The 27,407-nt window shown below is 39.4% G+C and overlaps 1 protein-coding gene across 1 annotated transcript; it reads left to right on the forward strand.

Moving 5' to 3' along the window:
- The first annotated feature begins 2,034 nt into the window (after positions 1 to 2,034).
- On the forward strand, positions 2,035 to 27,407 carry LOC114534182. The gene is made up of 8 exons (XM_028555735.1): positions 2,035 to 2,149; positions 4,543 to 4,686; positions 14,457 to 14,547; positions 15,143 to 15,234; positions 20,464 to 20,679; positions 25,355 to 25,521; positions 26,001 to 26,404; positions 27,177 to 27,407. Exons 1-8 carry the CDS (start codon positions 2,118 to 2,120, stop codon positions 27,405 to 27,407), a joined length of 1,377 nt encoding a protein of 458 aa, XP_028411536.1. The 5' UTR covers positions 2,035 to 2,117.

Consider the following 27,407-nt stretch of genomic DNA (forward strand, 5'->3'; position numbering starts at 1 on the left):
GATCTGAGTCTACTGCGCTCTCCATATTTAAATGATCAGAATCCATGAACTGAAAGAAAATAGCTAAAGAATAAATGCATGCATGCTAAGCCAACCCATGCATGTGCCATATAACGGAAGGATGATACCGTGATACGTATTCTTTGGCAAAGCGTCAGCGCCTATTGGCTACATCGATGCCTCCTCGATGCAACCACGTTAGCGACAGCTAAAATATGTTTTGAAAAATTTCATATTCGTTTTTTAGGTCGCTTTTTCGGTTTTTAAGGAAAAACAGTGCTTTTTTGAAATGGTTATACTACCTTAGAGGCTTAGATATCCTGGAATGATATTTTAGCGGGAAAAAACTCGTTAAAAACGACTTATTTTGGCCTCGGACATCGTGAATGAGTGAACATCCGGGACTTAGATTTGCCCCCCATTAACGCGCTCCCCAATTTCTCCTAATTCCCTCGATGCCCCCTCTAGTGTTATTAGGGAGCTTTGGAAGCGAATAGCGAGTACGAGTACGAAATTCGTCATTCTCGCGCGTTGTTTGTTTACGCCATCAGCCAAAACTGAAAACTCGTAGTCGTTGGGCTTTTGAGTACGGGCACAGATTAAAACCTGTTACAGATTAATCTGTGGTACGAGTTTGTTGAAAAATTTCGTACTCGAAAGCCCAACGACTACGAGTTTTAGCTGTTGGCGCAGAAATAACGCGCGAAAATGACGAATTTCGTACTCGTAGTCGTACTCGTAGTCGCTGCTAAACCTCTCTATTTATAATCTCTACGGGCCCACTTATGGCACAGATTAATACCCAGATCACAGGAAGTGCCAGTCAATGTGAAGATATTCACACACTTTTTTAATTAAATATGTTGGAAAATATACCGTCAAACGAGGATTATAATTTTTCGCTCCTACGACAATCGAAAAAAGATAAAATACTCGTACAATATTGAAAACGAGGTACTCTTAACTCACTTAAGTCTTTTCCAAAGCGCGTATAGATGATGATGGATTCAGACACAAACTAGTACACAGTCCCTTTCGCTAGCAAATGAGAGGAGGTTTTTTTCCATGTATAAAATAGTTCGGCTCCATTTTGGAATTCCTCTAGTCACTTGCTGAACAAGCGCTTAAGCTTTTTTAATGAGAACAGAGACATCTGGGTATTAATCTGTGCCTATAGTATGGTATCGCGCATGCACAGCTCATCCTAAAGCAAAACATAGTTGATGCAACACCACCCAAAATTTTCCCCTTACAACTCTGAACTTTTCCTTACAGCACCATTACCCTGATACTATTACAGAACACCCTTTACCAAAAGCCATATTCTCAATATTTGCAGCCAATTCGCACACCACCACTGAAAATTTCTTACAATACTGACTATATTACCATCTCTAACTTTGTAAATTGAAAACATCAGTCAACCATAACCTTTATAAGCATTTTTTTTTAACATAAATCACCTTATTAACTACTCCTGCTATTAGGTATAATTTCATATCAAATACATGACTGAAAGCATCAATGACTTTTCTTAGGTCACACAGGGACACCTTTACAGGTTTAAACTAAGATGCATTACAAAAAGCGAATAAATCGTCTGTAGATCATTGAGGCACAAGGTATGACCTATGCCATGTAAATATCACTTCTGGTTATAACTATTGTATAAACGCTTTATTACGGGTTAGGTAAAAAATATATCGAAAAAACAGAACAACAAGGTTTCACGGCAGTCGGAAGAAACAAAATATTCATAAAAACCAGGGGGGAATTACTATAGCGGGCTCAGAATTGAGCCTGGTCAGTGGTATTACCATGGGCAAAGGGGACCAGGTGACGTCAAAATGACGTCACAGAGGCCAAAATCCGCTATGTTTTTTGCTTCACTTTTTGAGCAAAAAACATTTGGAGACGGTCATTGGAGCCGGTCCTCCAGGAATGATTATATAGCTCAGTGAATTTAATATAGCTCAGTGGTGGGAGGAGCAAGTCCTCCAGGAATTACTATATAGGTCAGTGGGACAACACAACACGCGTGCAGTTTTATCACAGACTCACAGTGTCAGTCTGTTTTCTAAATTCGTTCATTTGATTACTTGGTATCAGAGAAGATCATGGAATTGGAGAATTTGCCTTTTGCAGTGAGGTACAATTTTGATACTTAGCAAAAGCTTAGCTGGAGAACGTTTAAAAAAAAATTACAACCTTCCTATCGTAGTACCACGCTTGTGTCATTAGTTCAGTCCGGACACAGATATGAATTCTTCGATTCTCTCTATTATTTCACCTTCCTTCAAAGCTGAAACATGTTCACGGCGAGGACAAATAGCATCATCATCAAAAAGCCTCATTGTGAGCACGGGATTGATTGTTTATAACTAGGCATAGTGAGAACACCAGTTTGGTCACTTTGGTGTAGATATTCAAATATGTGGGACATGTTTTGGGGAGTCATGGTTGATTATGTAAAAAAATGGGTGGCTATTTAGCCAAATAGGTCCACCAAAACATGAATTGCCCTAAAATTACACTCTTTCTCAAATAAATTACAAAATTACACAAACTAATAATATAATATAAACTCTGATTCTATTTGGGAGTCAATTGTTTATATTCTACTTTGCTCAAAGAAAGAGTAAAATTAACTGATTTTTTCCTAAATGTGGCTCTCTGCATTTTATGATTTGGTTGGTTGAAAAAATTATGAGATATATTGAAAGCTACAAAGTGTTATATGAATAAGACAGTACAATCACATCACATCACTTTGCTTTTTGTTCCCAAATGAGTTATACAGAGTATGATTCTTCAACTTTAATGCGCTGAGCTGGGCCTCCCCTCAATATATTTGACGAAGAAACTCAGGTGTAATTGTTGATCATATCTAGCTCTATATTACTCAAATCTATTAGTACTCAAGTCAATTAGGTTTTTATGAGACTCTAATATACCTTCAAGTCTTAATTATTAGATAACCTTAGGTTATGTACAGTAGGAGGCAAAAGTTTGAGTCCAGTGACTGTATTTCATTGTTTTAGCAGCATATATTAATATCCTACAGAAAACCTTACCGATAAGTGAACTAGAAAAAAGTAAATAAGTAAACAGAAAAATACATGCTGTACAACAACTATGAGATGTTATGATATTCATTTTTACGTATTTTAATGTGCAAACATGCATTTACATGTCATTGCTTAGTTCCCTCTTTTTGCTCTTGAAATGACCTTTATTCTTGCTCGCATAGATTCCATAGGTTTTTTAATGTCACACGTTCAATACCTTGCCAGCATTCGTTGACCACTTGCCTCAAGTCAGCCTGGCTGGCGGGTCTGTGCCTCGCCCTCTTCCGGTTAAAACGGTTCTACAAGTGCTCCATAGGTTTTAGATCTGGAATATGAGGTGGAAAGCCATGACAACGAGATCACCAGAATGAGTTTGCTTCTAAAAGATTTCTGGCACATAGAAGATGTGCATGTGCTTAGGGTGATTATCATGTAGTTAGACGTGCGATCATCTTTGTACCAGATGAAATTCCATGTCCTTGAAGAATTGGATGATACTTTTCTTTAATTAGGATCCTATTATATCTTTCAATATTGCCAAACCGAGCATGACCAAAGCAGCTAAAAGTTTGCTTGAGTAGGATTTAGTTTCTTCGAACCGTCCAAGGTTAGTTGCATACAACCTTTTTAAATTCTCACTTTTTCTGCGACCTTACGAGGAAAGAATCCTTCAATACTTAATGCAACTATTTGTCCTTGTGCACCATCACTTTGCCCTTTTTCCCACCCATCTTGGGCAGTGTAAAGGAATGAGAACTTTATTTTGTTATAATTTAGATCATTAGGACCAAAACAGTGTGCAATTAATATAGTTTACAGTACTGAAACACTAGCACGCATGTCTTAACTCGAATACGCTGCCAGGATTTAATACTGGAATTCTACAACGACTGGACTCAAACTTTTGCCTCCTACTGTACATCTCTTCCCCCTGCAGTTTTCATCCAACTCTATAGCTATTATTAAAGAAGGCTAATGGAAGAGTGTGAGCATACAGTATAAAAGCTACCTTGGTGAAAGTACTGCATTTGTGTGCATTTGTGGTACCATTTTCTCTTATTATATACATTTTAAGTGGGTATCGAATAATTTTGGAAGAACTGCACATTCTCTGCCCATGGTAACATATAATTTTAAGGCTCTTTTCCACTCATAGCAAAATCAACTCACAAGCTCGCTGCAAGTGTTTGCATCTAATTGAAATGAGCTGTCAAGCATTGTGATTGAACGAAATTACCCGCAGCAAGCTTGCGAGTTAGTTTTTGCAATGAGTGCGTGAGTGAGAGCATAGGCGGCCCAAAATTAGCGGCCGAAAATTTTTTCGGCAATTTGTCAATGCAATTCACAAATTGCCGAAAAAGTTTTCGCCGCCAATTTTGGGCCGCCTATGGTGAGAGGCTTTAATCAACCTCACCCTGATTGAAGACATATGAAACCTTGTAAGTGCTAAAAACATCAATTTCATTAATTTCAGCACAGTACAAAAATCCAACCTACCAGATGCAAAAAAAACAGACAAAATTGATTCATGGAATCCAATGGATGAAGACTTTTCTTGCGCAACATTTAACTCTTATAAATACTTTAATGTCCTTAAAGCTGAACTTCCTGGCAAAAAGTAAGTAACATATTGTACTAATTAGGCAAATTTAGGCTACTGGTATCCTTAATCTATTTAGTTTAAAAAAATTATGATTATTGGCACTTCACTCGATGTAGGTAAATTCGAGAGGTCTTAATTTCGAGTGAAATTATACACACTTCAAATTCAAGCCAGGAACAGTTGATGGATGCCGATGCAATCTTGCCACTGCCCACTTGACTTGTTTTTCCATCAACTGTTCCTTGCTTGAATTTGAAGTGTGTATAATTCCACTCGAAATTTAGACCCTTTCAACCTCTAGAATCTAATTTAAAAAGTTGAAATACCAAAATTGGTATAATTTCCAAGTTTGGCCGTAAAATGTCTGACAGTATTACGGAAAATATAGCCATGCGAATTTGACAATTTTGTATACTTTTTTACTCACTTCCGGCCGTAGTGAAAAAGTATACAAAATTGCCAACTTCGCATTGCTATGCATGCTTTCCGTACTTTACAATATTTTGCAGCCAAACTCGGTAATTTTTCTAAATTTAGTATGCACATTTCGGAAATTTCCTTTTAGTTGCCTAAATTAAAAGTTGGTCTATTATGCAAAAGGTCGATTGATAGAAGCTTTTTTTACTCAGGGGCATAGCTAGAACAATAATTGGGCGGGGGCGGAGGGTGGTTGTTTATCATCCAAATATCAAGCACCTAGTTTTCATTCTTGTTACGCCACTGTCTTTCCTTATCATATGGTTCTTTAGGGTTTTTTTATCCTAATCATGGGGAATCACCTCCAAAAACCTCAGACTTCACAATCACTTGATTTTTTAATTTTATTTTAAATTCTTCTTATTACATAATTCCCCAAAAGCAAATCCCAAAAAGAATCACAACGCATTTAGCACTATTTTCTAATTGGTTAGTTTTAATTAGATTAGTTATGTTGACTTCCTTTTAGTTTTATTAGTAAAAGTAAATGTCATTATGTATTAATAAATGTAACTTAGTGTCCCTGATATAACTTTAAGAACTTGTCAGTCACATTTTCTAATTTCTAATAACATTTTCACGTTTTATTTTGTTTCTCACTTTAGTTTAATGTCTCATACATTCAACTTTCCCATCTCTTGCTTTCTGACCTTTAAGTCATGTCTCTACATATTATATAAGCCTAATTTAAATCTGATTAATTATTCGTCTAAACATCCTTCCTTCCAGACTAGCGCAGTCTGGGCGAGTATAAACACTCTACTGCTGTGGTAGTAATAAAATAAGCTTGGTAGGGTAACAGGTCTAAAATTGTTCCATTGTTCGTTATAACTTTTGCTGACCGAACAAGTCCTTTGTCATCGGCGTACGCTTGGTTGAGCGCCACCCGCTCGCAGGTCTTAGAGGCCACAGGAAGCAGAGAAACGAGACGGTTATCATTTGGTGTTTCATAATCCCCCTCCTTTAAAATTGGAATGACCTGGTTCATCTGGCTTCCCATACCGCGTCTCTAGTTGCCTCAATAGGATTGGATAATCTTGCCCAATTAATAGGTCGATTCCCTTTTTGTCCAAAATAACATCGGCATCTTGCAAATAGGGATACTTCCTCAACATCAATAGTCTGACATGATCAACTGATTCTTTTGCGTGGTCATGGAGAAAGTCTCACCCCCACTAACAGCTTCTTTCGTATGTTGATTGTGGATTCCTCCCGTTCGCTTTCATGGATCTTGAGGGAACAAGGGGCCATTTTCCTTCACATCTTCTCCGACTGATCTTCACAATACTGTTGCAGATCTCGAGCGGCGAGGGGTCTTGATACCACTTTTAATAAAACGAACTGCGCATGTCCCAACCGTCCTCTTTTCTCTTGTGGCATTTTTTTGTCGGAGCTTATAAATATTCATCAAAATCCAGAGTTTTATTGTGCATCCCCTAGGAATCTTCCTTGGAAATATGTCTACGACGGAAATACAAGCCGTAAGTACCGAACCTTCCTTTCTTTCAGGCGTTTTGATGCGATTTTATTATGAAAATGTGGTGATAGAGATTTCCTTATTGTTTACATGTTATCTCGTATATATTATGATATTTATGTGTATATTATTATTGAAATTACGGGTTTGGGTTTTATTATTTACCTTGGGGGTTATATAGAGCTCCTTCTAGGTGTCGATAGCCCCCGATGTCGCCCTTGGTGTTTAGGTAGTCGTATCCACATAACGACTGAAGGTTTGAGTCAATGACCGCCTTCTGTTACTCTCTAGGGTAACGAAAGTGCGCCAGACGTCCCGATCCATAAGGCGGGCGCTGGCGAAGCCATTAAAGCCCCTTCTAAACCGGAGGAGGCAACAGCACCAGTGGCAGAGATGTCTGCCCCATCGACTTCTGGCTGGGGGGACCCGCAGGCAGATCTTGCCACAGACCTCCGAGAACTGACCATCCAAGCCTTCTCCAAATCTCTTCCCAAGGAGACCTGGCAGGGGCTCTTAGAGAATTACCCCCTTAACGGGTATCGAATTCCTTTCAACTGCCTCCACCATGGAGGCAGGCATGAAAGAAGAGATACGGAAGAGACATGGGTACCACAAAACCAAGGATGTCTTCACCTTTGATGATGCCTTAGCAGAGAAGCAAGGGGCTTTCCTTCTTACTGCACGACCCATTCTAGCAGCCCTCACTGCTCTTGACCGCCCCATGGAGGAGGATGAGGAGGGGCCAGACTCTGACCTGATTAAAGGTATGCTTGAAGACGCTCTGGTGCTGCTTGGAAATGCTAATGTTCGCCTGAATTCCTGGCGACAGCATCGGTTTTCACCATATTTAACTGAAGTTGGGAAACGTACTCGGATCAACACCTGTTCCCAGATCGTTTTCATGACCGCATTAGAGATGAGCATAACCATAACACTACCAACAAGAGTTTGATAAGCACACCACCAGATCGACCTGCCTCATCAAAGATATTCATACCATTTCGTCAGCCTTTTCGAGGGCGCTCACCTTCCACCATCACATCAGGTGGAAGGAGACACCAATGGAACTATAACCATCGTGAACAAAGTACCAGACGGGCAGGTGCAAAACGATTTAAAACCCAAGGAGCCCGAGGAGAATCAGCATCAGCAAGCAAACCAAGCTGATTATCTGTTTCCTGTGTTAATAGACAGACAACATTGTTCTCCATTGGCGGCAGGTCGTCTTATTCGTTGCTTGGAGAACTGGAAAAAGATAACTCAGGACCCTTGGGTCCTACAAACTATTCAGGGATACAAAATACCCTTAACTCATTCTCCCTTCGCCCACGGTCATCACAACAACACTTAATGAGCAATGCAGTCAAGGAGCTTCTTACCAAGGGAGCCATCAAACAAGTTCAACCAGTGGTGGGACAGTTTGTGTCCACTCTATATCTAGTCGAGAAGGAGAGCAGTGTAGGTCAATACCGGCCAGTTATAAATCTCCGAGCTCTGAACCGATTTGTGGAATCTCAACCATTCAAGATGGAGAGCCTTCCAGTGGTGAGGGCTTTAATCCAGCCAGGAGATTACCTGATGAAGATAGGCTTAAAAGACGCCTATTATACTGTGCCCATTCACCTAGGACACCGCCAGTACCTTCGCTTCTTATACCAAGGGACTCTATACGAGTTCGGTTGCCTCCCATTCGGTCTCTCAGCGGCCCCTTGGGCCTTCGCCAAGCTCCTGAAACCTGTAGTTGCCCTGCTTCGTTCATTAGGAATCCGTCTAGTCGTCTACCTGGACGATATACTACTGCTGCACTCGAACAAAGGTGTTCTGCTCAAGATTTTCCACCAGGTCATCAGTCTTCTACAGAACCTGGGGTTTACAATCAACAGGAAAATGTTCATCTCACGCAATTCAGAAACTGGTGAGTTCTGAACACAGTGGAGATGTCAATTTCACTCCCACCACAGAAACTAGAGCAAATTGTTCGAGAAGCAAAACAGATTCTAGAGACAAAACAAACATCCCTGGAGAGGCTGTCTTCTCTAGTTGGCAGGATGAGTCATGCTGCTCAGACGAATGTCTGGAGGGCACCACTGTTTTATCGCAGCCTTCAACGTGACCAGGCCACAGCCATTTACCGCTGTTGCCAGCCTAGTCCCTAGGCCTCTTAACGTTCCTTATACGCGGCGAGGCGGGAACTTTGGCTAAAGTGGGGACTTTTTGTCCCCACTTTCTGTATTGAGGTCAGTTTACGATCTACGACGCGGTTAACTGGCCTTGTTCGTCGTCGCTAGTCAAATATTTGCTTGAAATAAGCTACGGGATATTAATTATACGGCCAGGACTTCGAAATATTCATACAAACGTTTCAATGTCATTCGCTGTCAACGCTATCGACTATCAAGTAAACTCGAGTCCGTACGTACATGTTTATGATTATAATAAGCTTCAATCCGCCAATTTAAATTATTCTCGCTTCCTTTATAACGGTTATTGCTGTAAATTGCAAACAGTTACTTTGTAATAACAATTCTAATTTCAATTTGACAGCATTAAACGGGCCGTTAAGATTTGAAAACATTTTGTGCTAGGCCTCTCGCGCGCGTTTCATTCGGTGACGTCACGGAAATATAAAACACGCGCAATGAGAGGCCTGGGACTAGGCTGCACTGTGGCAGGCACCACAGGAAATTTCAGTTGACTTTATCCCAGGAGAGCCAGAGAGAACTCCGGTGGTGGTCTTCGCCTCAAATTGCTACCTTCAATTGCCAGCCACTTGCACAACACCTTTCGATCAGACCATCTCAACAGATGCTTCTCTAGCTGGATGGGGGGCAACCTGGAATGGGGTGACGACCGGTGGTCGTTGGCTCCCACAGGAGCGAAGATCTCATATCAATATGTTGGAGCTGAAAGCAGCATACCTGGCCTTACAAGCCTTTTTCAACTCCGAGAAGTCCCCCAGACACATTCTGCTGCAGATGGACAATGCAACAGCCGTCGCATATGTGAACAAGAGGGGGGGGACCAGATCTCATGCCCTCTCGGCACAGGCATTGGACTTGTGGGGCCTAGTGCTGGAGAGAAAGTCTTGGGTCACGGCACAGCACATCCCTAGAACATCGAACGAGGTAGCGGATGCAGCATCGAGATGTTTCAACAACAACCTGGAGTGGTGTCTACGCCCGGATTTTCTTCAGGCGGGTGGTAGAACGGTTCTACCGGCCATCAGTGGACCTCTTCGCGTCACGGACCAGCCATGTTCTTCCACAATATGTCTCTCGTCACCCAGACCCAACAGCAATTTCAACGGATGCCTTCCGATGCAACTGGGGCAGATGGAGGAGCTGGATATACCCCCCAGTGATATTACTTCCGCGGATCCTGAACAAGATAAGGCAGGACAAGGCAGCAGCTCTGATTCTAGCCCCTTGTTGGCAGGGACAACCATGGTTTCCTCAGCTACTGGATCTGCTGATTTCGCTTCCGTTCGAGCCATAGAAGGAACATCCCCTCCAAGACAAGCTCCGACTGACGGTATGGCCCGTATCCGGGAACGCTATCGCAATTCAGGACTTTCAGAGGCGGCTACAAGAATTCTCCTATCATCCTGGAGTGAAGCCACCGAGAAGCGGTACTCAGGCCCATGGAACGCTTGGGCAGGCTGGTGTGCTAAACGGTCTTTGTGTCCCTTTACTGCCCCTGTAGACAGCGTTCTCTTCTTTCTGGCGGAGTTAGCAGACCAGGATAAATTAGCCTACAGGACGATCGGAGAATACAGATCGGCTATCTCTCAAACCCATGACCCAATAGGTAATGTTCCGCTGGGGAAACTACCCATAATGTCGCGGTTTATGAAGCGGATCTTCAAGCTAAACCCCCACGGCCTAGGGACTACATGGTGGGTTAGAGATGTGTTAGCATTTATGAAGGCACAAAAGCCAGTCGAGGAACTTAGCTTGAAAGAACTTTCGTGGCAATTAGTTTTGCTGTTAGCCTTAACATCAGCAGCACGGGCCCATGAACTAGCAGCATTAGACCTGTCGTTCCTTACTGAGATAGATGAATCATGGGAGTTCTCCTTGACGATTCATGTTAAGCAATCTAGCATATATATAATAGATAATCTGCATATCCAGAGAATGCCAAATTCTGCGTAGTCCGTACTCGGATGGAATACCGGGGCAGGACGGCGAAATTCCACAGATCATCTAAGCTTTTGTTGGCAATAGTTTCCCCTCATGCACCCATAACGGCTCAGACGGTGTCAAGATGGTTAAAGAACGCTCTAGCACTTGCGGGGATTAATCCTGAGTATACAGGACATTGGACTCGAAGTGCATCAACATCCACTCTTGAACGTACACTCTTCAAACCTTTGATTTCTAATGATCAAATCTTTCCCTTTCACTCTACGCTTTACGTCAACCGAATGAGTTATATCAGATTTATCAGTTTTTGTTTGACTCGCGCTCTGCTTTACGGCATCGCATCTCACGATGAATTTCAATTTCAAGCTCCAACGCTTGAACCTTAACCTCTTGCAGCTTCTCTTCATAATTTAATTTTTCTTTGAGCTTTTCAATTCTTTCCTCTGCTTGGCGATCCTTTTCCGAATCGGCGGTTTCTTTCTATTTACACGACAGTTTTTCCGAAATTACTTGTTTTTTGCTTTTAGATGAACGCGAACTCGAACAACAGTTCTTGCTACATCCTATAATGTATTCGTCCGCTTGAGTCAAACAATGTATTGTCTTCTCCTCAAGCTCAATCAGCTTGTCGAGGGCAAGGTTCATGTCTATATATCATCTGTTAAACTAAGTACGTGTTCGTTGTGGTACGCTTTGTCCCCTTCAAGTGCTTCTTTAAGTGTATTCTTCTCGATTTCCTTCACTCCCGCCTGCTCAAGCATCAAAGCATTTATTCGATTTATAATCTTTGTTACATGCGACATTTTACCGCGACAGCTCGCTTTCTTAACACGTCTAATCTCTTCTTTGTCTATAGAGTTTTCACCTTTCGCTCTACATATTATATAAGCCTAATTTAAATCTATTAATTATTCGTCTAAACAGTCCCTATCCGAGCAACAGCTAGTAATTAGTATTTTTGTGACTACCGCGTAAGCGGTAGCCACTATGTCAGAGGCTTGCTTGCTGCTTGCTTGCTGCTTGCTTGCTTGCTTGCTTGCTTGCTTGCTTGCTGCTTGCTTGCTTGCTTGCTTGCTTGCTTGCTTGCTTGCTTGCTTGCTTGCTTGCTTGCTTGCTTGCTTGCTTGCTTGCTTGCTTGCTTGCTTGCTTGCTTGCTTGCTTGCTTGCTTGCTTGAATGCTTGTCTTCGACCATGACGTCACACTCGTCACACAACTGATGTACATCACACTCGGCAGTTTTCGCCATTTATCGCCAACCTTTCCGGTGCAATCAAATATGCAATTCAAATGCAAATTATTTTAGTATCAACACAGCTTTTCTATACGTACGTTGTTTTGCTTACATTTTTGAGCTGTTTGAACTTTGCACGTCTTACTCAAATATAATAATCAATATTTAAACGACACATATGGTCTTCTAGTGTGAAAACAGCTACAGTAATTAGACGACACCTGCAGACCGCCGACAGCAGGCGGTTTGTTTGTCTATAGACGATTTGTTCGTCTTCTGATGTGAAAACGGCTAATCGCTCTTAATCAATACAGCGGATGCGTTGCAAAACCAAATGCAATTTCTATACTTTAATAATAACATGTAATATTTGTAGATGTGAATGCTGTCTGCTGAAACTTTAGTATATAGCTCACATGCACAATCAGTTTCTGTAAACATAAGTACAGGCAGGAACGCAAAATAAAAGGCCGTCACTGATCCATTGTATTTTTCTCTGACTGACAAAGGATTTTACACATGCACCAATGACCTCCGGTAATGACATGGCCCATTCTTTGGACTACAGGGTGTCTTAAAAAAAACGCAATCACTTAAATATGCAGAACATTAATACAGCTCTAAAGCGCAATAGATACGCACCTCTGGGAATTGAAAATGGCTCTTAATCCTTCATTTGAAATGCTAAAAGTCATTTTAGCTGAACGATGGTGCAAACCCGAACAATATTAATATTCTTGCATATTTAAGTTGTCGCGTTTTTTTTGAGACACCCTATACAGTAGTGTCAACCACGCGCTTTAGTATAAAAAGTCACACCCAGTTTACCGTGCTGATTCAGTGAATCAGTTTAATCAGACGATATTCATGGCTTCAAGAAGAAATAATCCGGCCGTTATTGGCTACATACACAACCTGTCACCTTTGAAAAAAGGTAAACTGAATGGTGCGACTTCGAACTCCAAATGCAAGACAAACGGGTACAACTATTAGCACTAGTTATTCTGCCAGCCATATCCATGATACCACTCAGATGACAAAGACAGAGCGGTTGTCACATGTACGCGCTGCGTACCTATTTTTGCACTAGTGAATATGAAAAATCCTACATTCTGATTGGTCAAATTTGTCGTATTATGCTTTAATATTCACCTTGACGGCTAGCCGTTTTGTGGACGTTTCCTGCAAAGAGATAAGCGAGCAAATGCAGTTCTTGTGTCAATTCCCTTGTGGAAAAATGCTAAAACAAATATTCGCCTTATGCTCGGTGATTATCGGGGAATATTCATCTCGACTTCGTCTCGGGAAATATTCCTCGATAATCACCTCGCCTTCAGCGAATGATTGTTAAATATTATAGTGATTGTTATCTAACACTATACATTAACGTCCTTGAGGCCATTTTTCTCTACTTCGTTCATCTGACTGGATTATCACTACATCACCTTCCGCTACAGTAAATGAGGTTTTCTTGGTTTTCTGACTATGACGTTCTCTTAAGCCACGAAGATACTCGTTTGTCCACCTTGCCACATAGCATCTTTACACTTTAGTAGATACTTCGCACGTTTTCGCAAATCAACTTCTTCAACATGATTCATGGTTCAAGCTCTGGTTCACACGTTGATCCGACGAATACATAGAGTTAGGTGTCAGTGTAGGCAACTTTACATCGTACTCGACATAACTGAGAGGCCTATACTATTTAGTGAAACCTCAATAGTGATGAAACCAAGTAAAACTTCCTGGCACTCGTTCCATTTGAGGCAACTTTTCCCGATCGTTTTGTTTAAAGCTCTTTTCACCAGTCTGATTAATCTCTCAAACTGCTCACCAAGGGGCGCGGCTTTGATTGATTTGATGCCAGGAAATCGTCGAGTTTCTCGTCTTTCTGCGCTGTTATCAGCCATTTAGCTGCGGCTTCGAACGTTTCAGCATTACTTTGTCCGGCCTTCCTCCCTGGCTATAAATCTTTTAAAGCTCTGCAGAAAATCTCTAGTTTCCAACGAAGGTAGCAGCTCGAGGTAGACTGCCCGCGAAAAGCCACATGCATACAGTAATATATATGACTTTGCTTTCTCACATAATTCCCCAAAAGTAAATCCCAAAACGAATCACAACGCAAGCACTATTTTCTAATTGGTTAGTTTAAATTAGATTAGTTATGTTTACTTCTGGTTAGTTCTATTAGTAGAAATAAATGGAAAAAATCGTTGCAAAACCTGTCATCGTGAATTGTTTCTTGTAAAGTTATCAAATTGCCCACATCATTCGGGAATATGGCACCATTTGTTTCCGCTTATCTGTTAAAATTTAATTTTGTTTGAATTCTGTAGCCTACTCTGAACCTTTTAGAACTCTGAAAATAGCAGCGCAAAAATTTTCTCCGCCTGTAAGGGAATTTTTTAAGAATATTTATGTTCTGCAATGATGTTAAAATTCTTTTTATTATAGATCTCCAGAGAAACGTTTGCAACAGTCACCAGAGAAACCGGCAGAAGATATCTCCTTATATATTGGCAATATTCCATCAACTATAACTAATGTAAGTTGAATGTGCATTGCATTCTTCTGCTTTGATTTTAATCAAATCGACAAAAACATCGGTGTTCTCCCCTTTCAATTATGCCGTATCTTTGCAGTGAGTCGGAATCGGGGACATTAACAGTGGTTGCCCCACTTGTCTCGGCCGGAGGGGGCCCAGGGGGGAGGAATACTTTTCCATTGTGAAGGATTGCAATTAATCGTTAAAAATCAGCTTTTTAAACAAGGCTTGAAATGCAGCCAATGAACTTTAAGAATAGCTCATTCCTTTGGCGGAAAACCCGAATTCCTAGATTTTATAACGAAAAAAAAATACGATAAGACGAAGTTTAGCCGTAAGTTATTTAAAAATTCTCTAATATACCTGAAACAGACGTTTTTTCAGCCCTTTGCCTTCGCATCATTCTGGAATCTCTGATTTTTGTTTGTGTATTACATATAGTTGAGTGCGTACTGTGCTCTTTTTCGGCACGGGCTATTGAGCCTGGTTTTGTTTCATCTGACATCATCCAAATGGCAGCAACTCCAACACGAAACCAGGAAGGGTGCATGTTTCATTATTAAGAAAGTTGATGGGTATTTTTTATTTTTTACAGGAAGGTATCAAAAACTTGTTTTTGGCTGTTGGCAAGGTACAGTCTTGCAAAATTTTGCCTCCAAAAGATTCCTGCAATGATACAAAATATGGGTGAGTACGATATGATACGATATTTCTCATCTTAATGGTTTAGATTAAATTGTGGTTTTTCGGTCCAAAGAACAAATTTTTTTCTGCATCTGACCGCAATTTTGGTTTTTTGGAAAAGTCAAAAGAGTGCTCAATACTATTTAACAATTAGTCGCCGAAGGCGAGGTGATTACAACCCTATATTCACTGAGCCGAAGGCGAAGTGAATATAGGCTTGTAATCACCGAGCCTGAGGCGACTAATTGTTTTAGTATAATTTCAGTATTGAAAAAGTTTTATTTTTAAATACAACTGATTTATGTTCTCAATTTCTGCTTCCGAAATTTTTCCAAAACGATTTTGAGTATTTTCAGCCATGTTTTTTGGGGGAAAAGCAATAGTTACTGCTCAGACTGCTCTGAGCAGTAACTATTGCCTCATAGTTACTGCTGAAGGAGCCAATCAGAATGCTCAAAGGTCATTTTTCAATACTGAAATTATACTAAAAGATGTTAGTAGAGCGAATTAAGTAGATGAAATTAAGTCTTAAAATGGATTTAGTTAGAAACACTTCTCCTCTACAAATACTTTACATAAATTATTCCGTCGAAATACAGTCAGAGTTAGCTACAGCTGCATGCCCAAAATTAAAAACCTAATATCTCGTCACAACAAGCAAGTATTATCAAAACCCGTAACCGCTCCAACTCAAGGTAATTGCAACTGCAGGAATTTGGAAGAATGCCCTTTGAATAAAAACTGCTTAACTAAAAACATTGTGTGTAAGGCAAGGGTGGCATCAGTCGACGGTATGACATACATACATACATACATACATAATTTATTTGAACTCCTCGCAAGACTTTTCAGCTCAAATTTACAAATGTCCTATGCTATTTATATTACCTATAGATCTATTTTACAACAATTTATATTACTAAGTATAAAAAATACGTATGGTAAGTATAGAAAACTATACTTAATTTAGAGATTCATTAAGAAGGCTCATCCTTAAATTATATTTGAAGCTTTGAACTGTATATAGCTCTCTATATAAAAGATTTCTGAGCAGTGGAATTTCTACATAGGGGTTTATGCAATTTATTTTCCTGACGTGTAACACGACGACTTATGTCAGATCGTGTTATAAACCTTTGACACAAGCATTCTGGTGCTCTATTTTTCATGCATTTGTACGTCATCACGCAATCTCGGTTCATATAGATATAGAGTTTTTTCAACTGGTAACCATTTCAACTGTTTTAAAACAGGCGTTATATGAACATGCTTACGAACTCCTGTTAATATACGTGCAGCAAAATTTTGCACTGTTTGAAGTTTGCAAATATTCTTTCGAGTAGTGGACGACCACACAGATGAACAGTAAAACAACTTCGATAGAACAACTGATTGAATTATTATTTCCAGGACGCGTGGAGCAAATAATTTCTTTATCCTATTTATTTGATATAATTTTTTCATGCATGAAGAAACCACTTCATCAATGCGAGCGTCAAAGGACAAACTCGAGTCCATAATCAAGCCGAGATCTTTGGCGTTGTCCACCGGTTGTATAGCCGTCCTGAGAAACGTAAACTTGATATTTCCTTGGATTTTTTCAACATTTGGGATGTACCAAAGAACATTTATCTTGGTTTTACCAGGGTTTGCTAGAAGACTGTTATTACATAAATATGTAGCGACAGTAGAAAGGTCCTCGTTCACTATCGATACCACATCTTCCATTTCACTGACACGAAATGATGAAAACAATTTAGAGTCGTCAACGTAGCTTTCCAAATTACTCTTTAGCGGAATAGTTGGAAAATCATTAATAAGATATTAAATAACAAGGGTCCGAGGATACTTCCTTGTGGGACTCCTTTCGTTACAGCTGCATGGAGTAACTCAGATGTTTCATTACCAGTACGAACAGCTTGCATTCGGCCAGAGAAGTAACTCTTAAACCATTCAAGTGTAGACAATGAAATACCGCAAAGCTTTAATTAGTGTAAGAGAAGATCGTGATTAATACTGTCGAATGCTTGCTCAAATCAAGCAAAACCAAGACAGTGGTTTTCTTTTCGTCAATAGCGTTATAAATATGGTCAGTGACCATTAAATGAACAGATTCTGTCGAATGTATGACGGCAAATACGTTCAAGGAAAGATACCGTAACCACAAGAAATCGATTAACAATGAGAAATACGAAAAAGAGACGGAACCCTCCAAGTACATCTGGGGATTGAAAAAAGACGGTACGGAATTCGAGTTGAAGTGGTCAGTATTGCGGCATGCTTATTCTTACAAACCTGGTGGAAAGCGTTGTAATCTCTGCATCACTCCTATGGATTATCACTCCTATGGAGTAGAAATCGTGACTCGTCACTAAAGATGACTTTTGACCACTGTTCTGTTGTTCAGTTTTTGTGCATCCTCACAAATTGAAGACGTGCTTTCTTGTGCGGCGAGGTAAAGACGTGGCTTCTTCCTTTGGTTTGCAGCCATTGAACCAGCTTCTCTTAACCTTCGTTGGGTGGTGGAAACAGAGATATTGACTCCATGCTCATTTTGCATCTCTGCTTTAATCTCGGGAGCGGTTTTAAAGCAATCAGCTTTGCTTTTTCGAACCAAGATGTTGTCTTCTCTTCTTGTTGTCTTTCTTTTCCTGCCCAGTATCTTGCAATCTTTAACGCTGCCAGTGAGTCTCTTCTTCTTAAGATGTCACTGACATTTCTTTGGCTGCAGCCAATTCTGCTAGCAATCTTGCGTTGGAAGTAGCCTTCGTTCGACAATGCCAGCACCATTCCTCGACGTTCAAGACTGATTCTTGGCTTTGGACCCATGATTTCGTAACTTGCTTTAAATTCTTCTTATCGACTGAATAACTCTTGTTGAAACTGGAATAAACTACGACTTTTGATTTAACGCTTATCTAGGTCAAAAGACTTGGCGAAGAATGTGGGACATTTCCACACGCGGTAAACATTATTTATGGAAAAAGAAAGTAAAATCTTTTGTAACAAGATAAAACTTTTGCCTATACATGAAATACCAATTTGAGCAGTTCTTTTTGACCGCTAGTGTATATATATATGTTTCCCAGGGTTACCATGTTTACTAACGCTCCCTAACCATTGTGTTTTGCGTACCCTAGTGTTATGTGCTTAATTCTATTGTATAATCTTGTGCATACAAACTATGGTATTTGCAGTTTTTTAATACACCCTGTAGACAAAGCAAACAATTACCGACAACGTTTGTTTCTTGATGCATGGTATTCCCAAAGGGCCACCAATGCGGTTAATGATCACATCGAATTACCTGGTATTTATGTTACCCTAAATTAGCAATTCTAATAACATCAACTTGTATACACTAGTGTTACGAAATGCGCTTATACAGTGTGTATAAAAAAAATTCGAATCCAACTTTGACAAGCTGCTGCGTATAAAATACTAAAGTAAACGATATCTTTTTTATATGGCAGCCTTTTTTATATGGCAGCAAAGATTAGCTTATTTAGTTTACGATCTTATACCGTTCTTATACCGTTCTTATATCGAGAAACTGGCCGAGTTATCGTCTTTTAAAAATTGTTGCTCGAAATCAAATTTTTCCGCCAATGGGAATTCGAAATGAGACCTCCATACATCTTCAAACTTCTATTGTTGAACATAAGCAGAATTTTTGCGATAAATTTGCGTTTTAGTTTTTAGTAATGATTAGATTTTAAAGCTCTTTGGGACTAATTTTCAATAAAACAAACGTCCAGTTCCCATCGGCGAAAAATGGTGATTTTTATGAACTTTTTTGTCGAACCAGTACTTCTTCATTTTTTAACTAAATTTAACTAAAAATAACTAATTTTTTTACACCCTGTATAATGTAATTTAGCATTGTTAAATAAATAGAAGGTCAATATCGATGAGGAAATTACTCGGGGAACATGTTACATAAAACGTCGTGTAAAGTAAATATTATTATGACCCTCCGGAATAACAAAATTACTTTTCCTGTCATGAGGTGACAGCCCATAGGATTTCCTCCCAAACAATAGTACTGTCGTACAAAGTTCAAGTGTCACGATCTTCTAGGCGGATACAAGTTTATGTCAATCATTTCTTTGTTATATTTTGCTCGGTTAAGCACTTGAAGCCGTACGTCACGAAAAGCTTAATTTAATAAAATTATTAGTAAAATAGTTTATAAGTTTAAGATACGGTTCACAAAGTAATAATTTGGTAATTGTACTTTAAGTTGATGAAGAATATTTTAAGTTGTGAACAAGTTTTAACAATGGTCGATTAAGCAAATGACCAACTCCGACTAGTGCGTCACCGCTCTTAAGTAAACAAAATATGAGAGCTGGACCGAGCTTCTAACGCCAACCCACACTTGTAACCTACAACGCTGATTGAACAGTAGACTACAGTTCTACTGCCATACGTCCAAAAAATTAGCCGCGACGGCGGGCTTAGCGGCTAGTTTCGATTCACCGAGCATGCGCCAATTCGGCCGCAATCATAGTACGTGCAAGTACACATGTCACACAATGCTAACCTACACCATGATTTGTTCGAACAAAACGCTACTTGAAAAAGCCGAAGACATGTTGCAAAGTAGGGCCATCCGAAACGGCTATATTGGAAAATACTCCGGATGTACATTTGTTTCTTTTTTTTATTCAAAGCGGTCATCGTGATTACAAACACGAGGAAATCTGTATTCTATCACATCAGCCACGTTGACATGTTCAGGAGACTGACGACTAAACACAACCTTTCCTGAATCGGTCATGCACAGAATGACACAGTCTATTTGACTGGCCGTGACTTTTGCAGAAGAAGCTACCTTCGTGGAATCAGTAGACTCTTAGTGATTTGATATAAAGTACACCACCGTTCGCAATTATATATAATTGGAAAAAAGTTAATTTTGTTCAGTGATCAAATCTTGCTCGAGTTTTCCTACAGAGGCTTTTTCGTGATATCACAACAGTGATTATCCCACAAAAGATTAGTCCTTTCTGCATGCCTCGTACCCGCGCGTTATATGTTTTTCTACTAAAGCGCCTGCCTGGTGAGTAAATAATGATTGACTGACATGTTTCATAATATCAAGTGCATATCAACGTATGTATTCATTACGAGGGCAGTCCATTACGTGCTGTTGCTCGGTGGAAATTATTTTTCCAGGATTTTTTATGGATATAAAATCAATATTTAAAAAATATATTAATTTTTTAGCTTTGTTAAATTTTATACTTGGAAAGATGCTTTAAAAGCTATTGGGGAATATGATGGATTGTGTCTTGGTAGTGAAGAGAAACTTCGCGTTAGAGTTGCGCACAGAAGACGGGATGACGATTATTTTTCTCGCGATGAAGAATACAGTTCATCGGATGGAACTGCCAAAGATAATCCAAACAATGGACAATCTCCTTTTGATGAATGTCATAAAGTGTAAGTATATAAAACGTATAGCTTTGATTGATTATTCTTCGTCTTTATTACACCTAGCGTTTATGTTATACAGTGCAGCTCCCTTAGGGGTAAGTGAAGTCAAAATGTAATCACCACGTCCTGTTAGATTCAAAATTTTGTATATGTTGAGTTTTTGAGTCAGTTTATAGGCGAAGTGTAATATAGCGTTTTGCCTATAAAAAGTTTGCACTTAGCGAATAACGGTATTCTAAGCGTACGCGAACGCATACAGTTATTGGGAAATCTTTTGATATATGTGTAGGTCGTTTGAGTACTTCGGTGGATCCAGCACTAGTGCACTAATTGCATTACAAAACAAAATGGCTATTTTGAGCAGTTTTCTTGTGTCATGCAAATTGGTGCACTAGTGCTGGATCCACCCCTGATTCTAAGCGTTGAAGTTTACAAACAACGTTAATGTGGGTCATTGCCGCTCAAAGTTTTTCTTATCCTTATATTTGTTTCGCGCTTTCGCTTTCGAAACTTCGCTAGCTTAAACATATTTTCCTTATTTTAAGCCAAGGTAATTCCGCATTTTTGAAATTTGCACTATCCTTGGATCCCTACTTACTACTCGCAATATTGAACTTTTTGCCCATACTCCTGGAAAAAAAACCTAATAAAACATCTTTGGAATTTGGGAAAAAGACTTTTTTGCGACAGTAGCTTTTGAACTCACTGAAACACCCTTTCCTCTTGTATTTCACTACTTACACAAGAGTGTATATTCAACGGTTAAGGATCATTGATGAATCCAATTACAGTTGCGCAATTACAAATACTTATGTAAAACGATAAAAAAATTGAAATGGCGACGTCGGCACCCCGACTTTTCTTTTGGTTTTAACTATCATAAACTACATCCCTGGAAAGTTTCAGCGCATTCTCATTTAGGGAACAAGTGCTGCGGTATTACCTTGACATTTGAGTCAAAGCCTTCTTATCGTAAAAAAAGTTTTAGCCAAACTTTTTCAAAGGGCTAGTATTACTAATCTATATTACTATCTATATTGCTCATTGGTGACGTTAGAGCGAATCGCTCTCGACTTTTTAGAGGGTGAGGAAACCAAAGTCAGAAATAATCATCCTTCTCTAGGGAATAGATCATTGTAATTCTTGATCTTGAACGAGGAATTGCTAATAAGCGCGAGTCATCAGCTCGCGTTGATTACGTCCCTGCATGCCCATGTACACACCGCTCGTCGCTACTACGGATTGATTGATTTAGTGAGGCCTCCAGGTTGCCACTGCATGTCAGATGGGCTTCGGCCCATCAGACGGACGTTATAAAGTTTTTCAAACTTGATAAAATAAATTCATTGCGTAAATGAACATGATTTTACCCAAATTGTTTTACGTCGTTATCTTTGTGTGATTAATTATGGTCGTCAATGTTCTCAAGAATATAAACTTGTTCTTCGCTACCACAAAAGTTCTTGCATCAAGAAAATTTGATCACTATCTATTATCCGAATTTCACACGGACGAAAACTGTTGCAAAGGTCGTGTTCGCCTTTAATACTAATCCTGTTTTCAAACGATGTTGAAATTAATCCTGCTCCAAATTGTCCACTCGGAAGACAAATTGAAACAAGTCTATCTCGCGCAATATCTTGTTTACGGAGAAAATGCTAACCTCGCCTTTGTCACGGAAACATGGCTGAACAAAAATATCAGTGACGCAGAAGTATTATCAAACGATTACGAGATCATCGAAAGGACAGAGGAAGCCGTGCAGGTGGTGTATTATTGGTGGTTAAGTGAAGTTCGTTTCTTTCTGTACACGAAACAGTCGAATAACAACGCAAACTTGAATTAGTCTCTGTAGAATTGATGACGAACTCAAGAACCAAACGATGCGTATACTGCTGCTATAGACAGTGGCGTAGCCAGCCTGACGATTTTGTCCCGCTATGTAAATTTCGTGTTATTATAATTATTCATTTCTTTAGAAATTCATTGTTTTCACCGTCAATAAACACCAAAATATTAGCATAGCGGGACAAATCGTCAGGCTGGCTACGCTACTGGCTATAGACCTCCTAACGCAGACAGAAATTGATTAGATTCACGAATTACGTTTTACCGAACTTTTGAATGACTACTTCCTTACGCAAGTAAACCATTTATACCAACTAAAGGTGAAAACATCTTGGACCTGATCAAGTTAAAGCGATTGATATTTTGCAACCCAAAGAGAGTGGGATTGTTACTGATCATCATGTATTGTTTTCGAGGTGGGCGCTGATGTGAAAGCTCCAACTAAACTGAATAAATACATGTACGACTACCAAAAAGGCTACTTCCAAGGGCTGCGCTCGACTTTGCATAACATTGACCTTGCGAACATTATAGAAAGCAGTACAAATGTGAACGTTGCGTGGTCGCAATGTAAAAAAAGTTTGCAAGTGCAACACGTGAGTATATCCTCACAAAAAATTCAAAAGGCAAGAGGTCATCGTTACCCTGGATAACTGGTGATATTTTGCGTCTTATCCCGAAGAAAGAATATGGACGTACGGGAAGCTTTTGAATAAGTCACTTGCGACGGGCGTTTTTCCAGACGAATGGAAACTTGCTAATATTGTACCGAGATAATAAAGTCACATCACCAGTCACCAGACTAAATGTTGGACAACAGATATTGGTTTGTCATTTTTAACCAAACGAAGTATATAGTGCCAACGCATCACACCGAAGAAAAGACCAGTTTAGTATCCGTACACCCTTAACGGCACAGTACTTGATGTTGTTATTCATTGTATAGGTGTCGAGCAGTGTACTGAATGAAATGCGAAAAATTTGAAGCCAAGATGGCGGAATATAAAGCCCACTGATGAAGCCTTTCTTGTTCTTATGATCCAGGCCTCCACACGGAAATTTCGTAGGTAAAATGCCAGAGGCCTGGGTCATACCTACAAGAAAGGCTTCAAGAAATCCCGTTCACATGCATGATACCGGCAGAGTTTGAAAACGAAACGAAATTCTTACTTTTAGGGGCTCCTACCCGCGATGGCGGTATGAAAAAATGTGAAATCGTAACGCTAATCGTAAGAGCTTGAAAACGGTATGCTATCAATCATAACTTTCTCTGCCGGTAGCTTCTTTTTCATTTTCCTATTCCGTTGGTCTTCAATATAATCAATCAAATCTCTTCGTCCAGATGTTCGGGTGACGTTGGTTTGTTTGATGGAGTTTTTACAAAGGTGGAACTTTCGTCGACATCGTAGTCATCGCAATGGCAGGCGTACAGCCATTTTTTTCGTGATCTAATTGTGCAGTTGTAAATTCAGCTACTTCGTCTTCTTTTTCTCCGGCATCGTTCTCAACTGAACCAATAGGGACCTTAAGCATGTAGGACGGCAGCACGACGGCGGCGCGGTTGAAATACTCTTTAAATAAATGCTATGGCAAAGTTGTTGTTGTATATTATTAATTGTACCGATTTAGTGAGTATAAGGCGTTAAGAACATTGTGTTTATGTTCAAGGACAATTCTGTAGAGCGTAATTCGAGGTAGGGCTCGCTGGGTCCTGAAATGCACCCGTTCTAGGCAAGACGTAAAAAACCACGTTTTCCCGTTGTAAACAGAACGAAGACGACTTCTAAAACCCATCATGGGTCTTTAATTGTTCATTTCTTTTCAATGACCCATTGTATTGATAGCCGTCGTCGTCGCGTTTGCGTCCTACTTGCTTAAGGTCGCTAATATTAAAGGACGCAACTCCGACGTGGAACCTGCCCAAATGCTTGAACATATATCGAAGAAGGTGGCCACTATACGCCCTCCCCCACTTCGTCTTTCACTATCGAGGCTTTGTACTTAACTCGGATGGCTTTGATCTTTGTTAGTATACTCTTCCTTTACTGAATTGCTTTTTTGGATCAAACTTTGGAAAGTTTTCACGGTCAATTACACCATTTACAGTTGTTGGGTATCGTTTGACAAACATTTCTGTGATGTCAACATATTTGTTTTAACTGATTCCCAGTCAAAACCGGCATGTATCTGATTAGTTTTATATCCGTGGGCAACATTTAGAAGTAGGGATACTTCGTCATCGGTCTATATAAAGTTTTGAACTTTTGACATTTTGAAGGTTTAGCTATAGTGAAGTATTAACTCTCACTTAACTGTGAAAGTCTATAAATACATGCAACGTAATGCAGCATGTAGACGGCCAACCGGTGATGCATTACCTTCAAATATTTATATTGATACCATTTATAGTACGAGCGTAATTCTTAATTTCATAAAAAATTATAATTACTTCAAATTTCTTATTTGAAAAACAAAAACAAAAAGCTATAGTCACTGACTAGTGACAGTGAATCTTGACTAATCAGAATGCAGGAAAATCAATAGTCACCTCGAAATTTATAGTAAAACTGTATAGAAACACGAAAAATGTTTCTTTTACCTAATTATTTAACATATCCCGTGTAACAACGAACGGGTTCAATGTATTTCTTTCGCTATTGGAAAAACATCGGCAAGCATTTATGATGTATGATGTTATATATTGCCTGATCCGATCCTCCTTATACATCTCCTCCACCATTGAATCTATTATCCATATATCCGCATCATGCGAAAAGTACCTTGAAATGGTCTGTACTCTATTAAATTACGACCAACATCACTTCAATTTTAGGGGTGGAAAAAATGTTTGTGACCAAAGTTTAGGCCGCTTAAAAGGAGAAGCAAACTACAAAAATAGCGACCAAAATTCTTGCATACCACAACAACTGTCAAACGTGATCAAGAGTGAGTCGATCATGAATGAGGAATTATTTCCTGAGGCTAATAATGGATCTGCAGGTATATATACGGTTAGATGAAATTACTTTTGTGTAATTTAAGTGTTTTGTAATGAATAGAAGCTGAGTGGCAGCTTCATTAGATTTCATTGTAAACAGATGATATACAGTTGATACAGATGCCACAAATTACTTAAGCGCAAATAAATACCTCGGGATTGCCTTTTATATTGCGGTTTTCACCTACTGTAAGGTCTTGGCCAAACCACATTAATTGATTGAGCGCGGTTAGGAATATATAACATATATTCCTAATTCTTCCAAAATCACGGGTCGACAGCGATTGCATATTATTCTACAAAATACCTTATCTCTGTACATGTTTCCCGTGTCCAACACCCCTAGTAGGACTACCTTCTAAAAATGGACGAAAAATCCTTGTTTCAAACGCAACCACGTGCTTCTATATAAAATAATACTGCATTTCGCTATTTTAACCTATATACGGTCCGTTAAGTATATCTTTATCATTGTTAATAGCAACACCGCGGATAATGATGCCTTGTACATGCTGTGACAAATTGTGCAAACAACGGTGTTCTGCGTGTAAGGCACCGTACTGCAGTAGGGAATGCCAAAAGATCGACAGAGTACGACATAAACTTGTGTGTACCTATCAGAATAACTCTAAACCTGCCAAGTCAGAGGTAAAGGTTCCAGTAGCAACAAACGGACCCATGTCTGCGCCTGACGATCTTGATAATGATAGTGACTTTGACTGTATTGATATTTCATTGGAGTCCTCAACTTCAAGGAAAGCCAAGCCAAATACAGAACAGCGAAATGACGGTGATGTTTCCCTCGATAGTTCTTTTTGTCAGGATTCGGGTGTTGTAATATCAAGAGAATCTCCTTGCGAAGAGCTTAATTCTGATCCAAGGGTGGTAAGTTACAATTAATTTGTTTTCAAGTGGTTTGGCAACGAGCATCCTTATATAGAATACTGTATTCTCCCAATGGTGAGCTAGAATGCGAATCTATTTCCAAACATTGTAAACATGCGTGAAATCAAACAATTTTTTAATTCGCACTATGATTTTAATTCGCACAAAGATTCGCAAAGAAAGTTACATATTATGATTGGCTTTCTTAAAGACATGTATGTTACAGCGGCGGTTCTGCTCATACCATTGGGGACTCCATGATTTATGAATTATCCAAATTTCGCATGATTTTCATTGAACATAAACTCTATTTCTTATTCATTTAGAGATATAGTGAAATAAATAGTAATAAATACTCTGACAGGACAGAGATATGGCGATTCAATAATTATGTAAAGAAAGCGTTTGTTTACATTACCAACTGTAACCTACCTTAAAATTAAGTATCGACCCGTTGCACTGACGTCATAATCATTAAAAGTTGTCCTCCAGATGTTACCTTGCTACGCGAGCGGTGAAGGTTTATATAGCGGTCAAAAGCAGTTAACGAAGCAAAGTTTCTCACACTAGTAAATATTTCTGTATTTGGCCCAAAATTTACATTTTTGCAAAATTTATGCTAGGTTAATTTGTCCACGAGATGCCTAATGTGACGTCATATGGAAAGGGTCTAAAAATGTCTATAGCGTAAAAGTGAACCTCCTCCACATTTGGAGACCCTGTTCATACTATTTCCAGTAACACGATTTAAACAACCTTTGGATAATTTTAGGCAACTCATACAGCGGATATCAACGTCATAATGGCTTCAAACGTACCTAATGATGTATTACCCTCTACAATATCCTTTGATATTGTAGTATGCTATTTCTTGACACCGAACTCATTTTGGATTTGGTTCATGAACACTGCTAAAGAATTGTTTATTCGCTTACTTCCCTGCTTAATGAAACTTACGAGAAGTCCACGTATTCAGAATATATGCCAGTCACCGGCCAACTGA

The sequence above is a fragment of the Dendronephthya gigantea genome, unplaced genomic scaffold, assembly GCF_004324835.1.
Source record: "Dendronephthya gigantea isolate DGI-Jeju-01 unplaced genomic scaffold, DenGig_1.0 000098F, whole genome shotgun sequence".
Taxonomy (NCBI): Eukaryota; Metazoa; Cnidaria; class Anthozoa; order Malacalcyonacea; family Nephtheidae; genus Dendronephthya; species Dendronephthya gigantea.

Coding starts and splice junctions, on each gene's coding strand:
- LOC114534182 (XM_028555735.1), top strand. CDS start 2,118: ATGGAATTGGAGAATTTGCCTTTTGCAGTGAG. Junction 2,150..4,542: donor AATTTGCCTTTTGCAGTGAG/GTACAATTTTGA, acceptor CATTAATTTCAG/CACAGTACAAAAATCCAACC. Junction 25,522..26,000: donor GGCTAATAATGGATCTGCAG/GTATATATACGG, acceptor CATTGTTAATAG/CAACACCGCGGATAATGATG.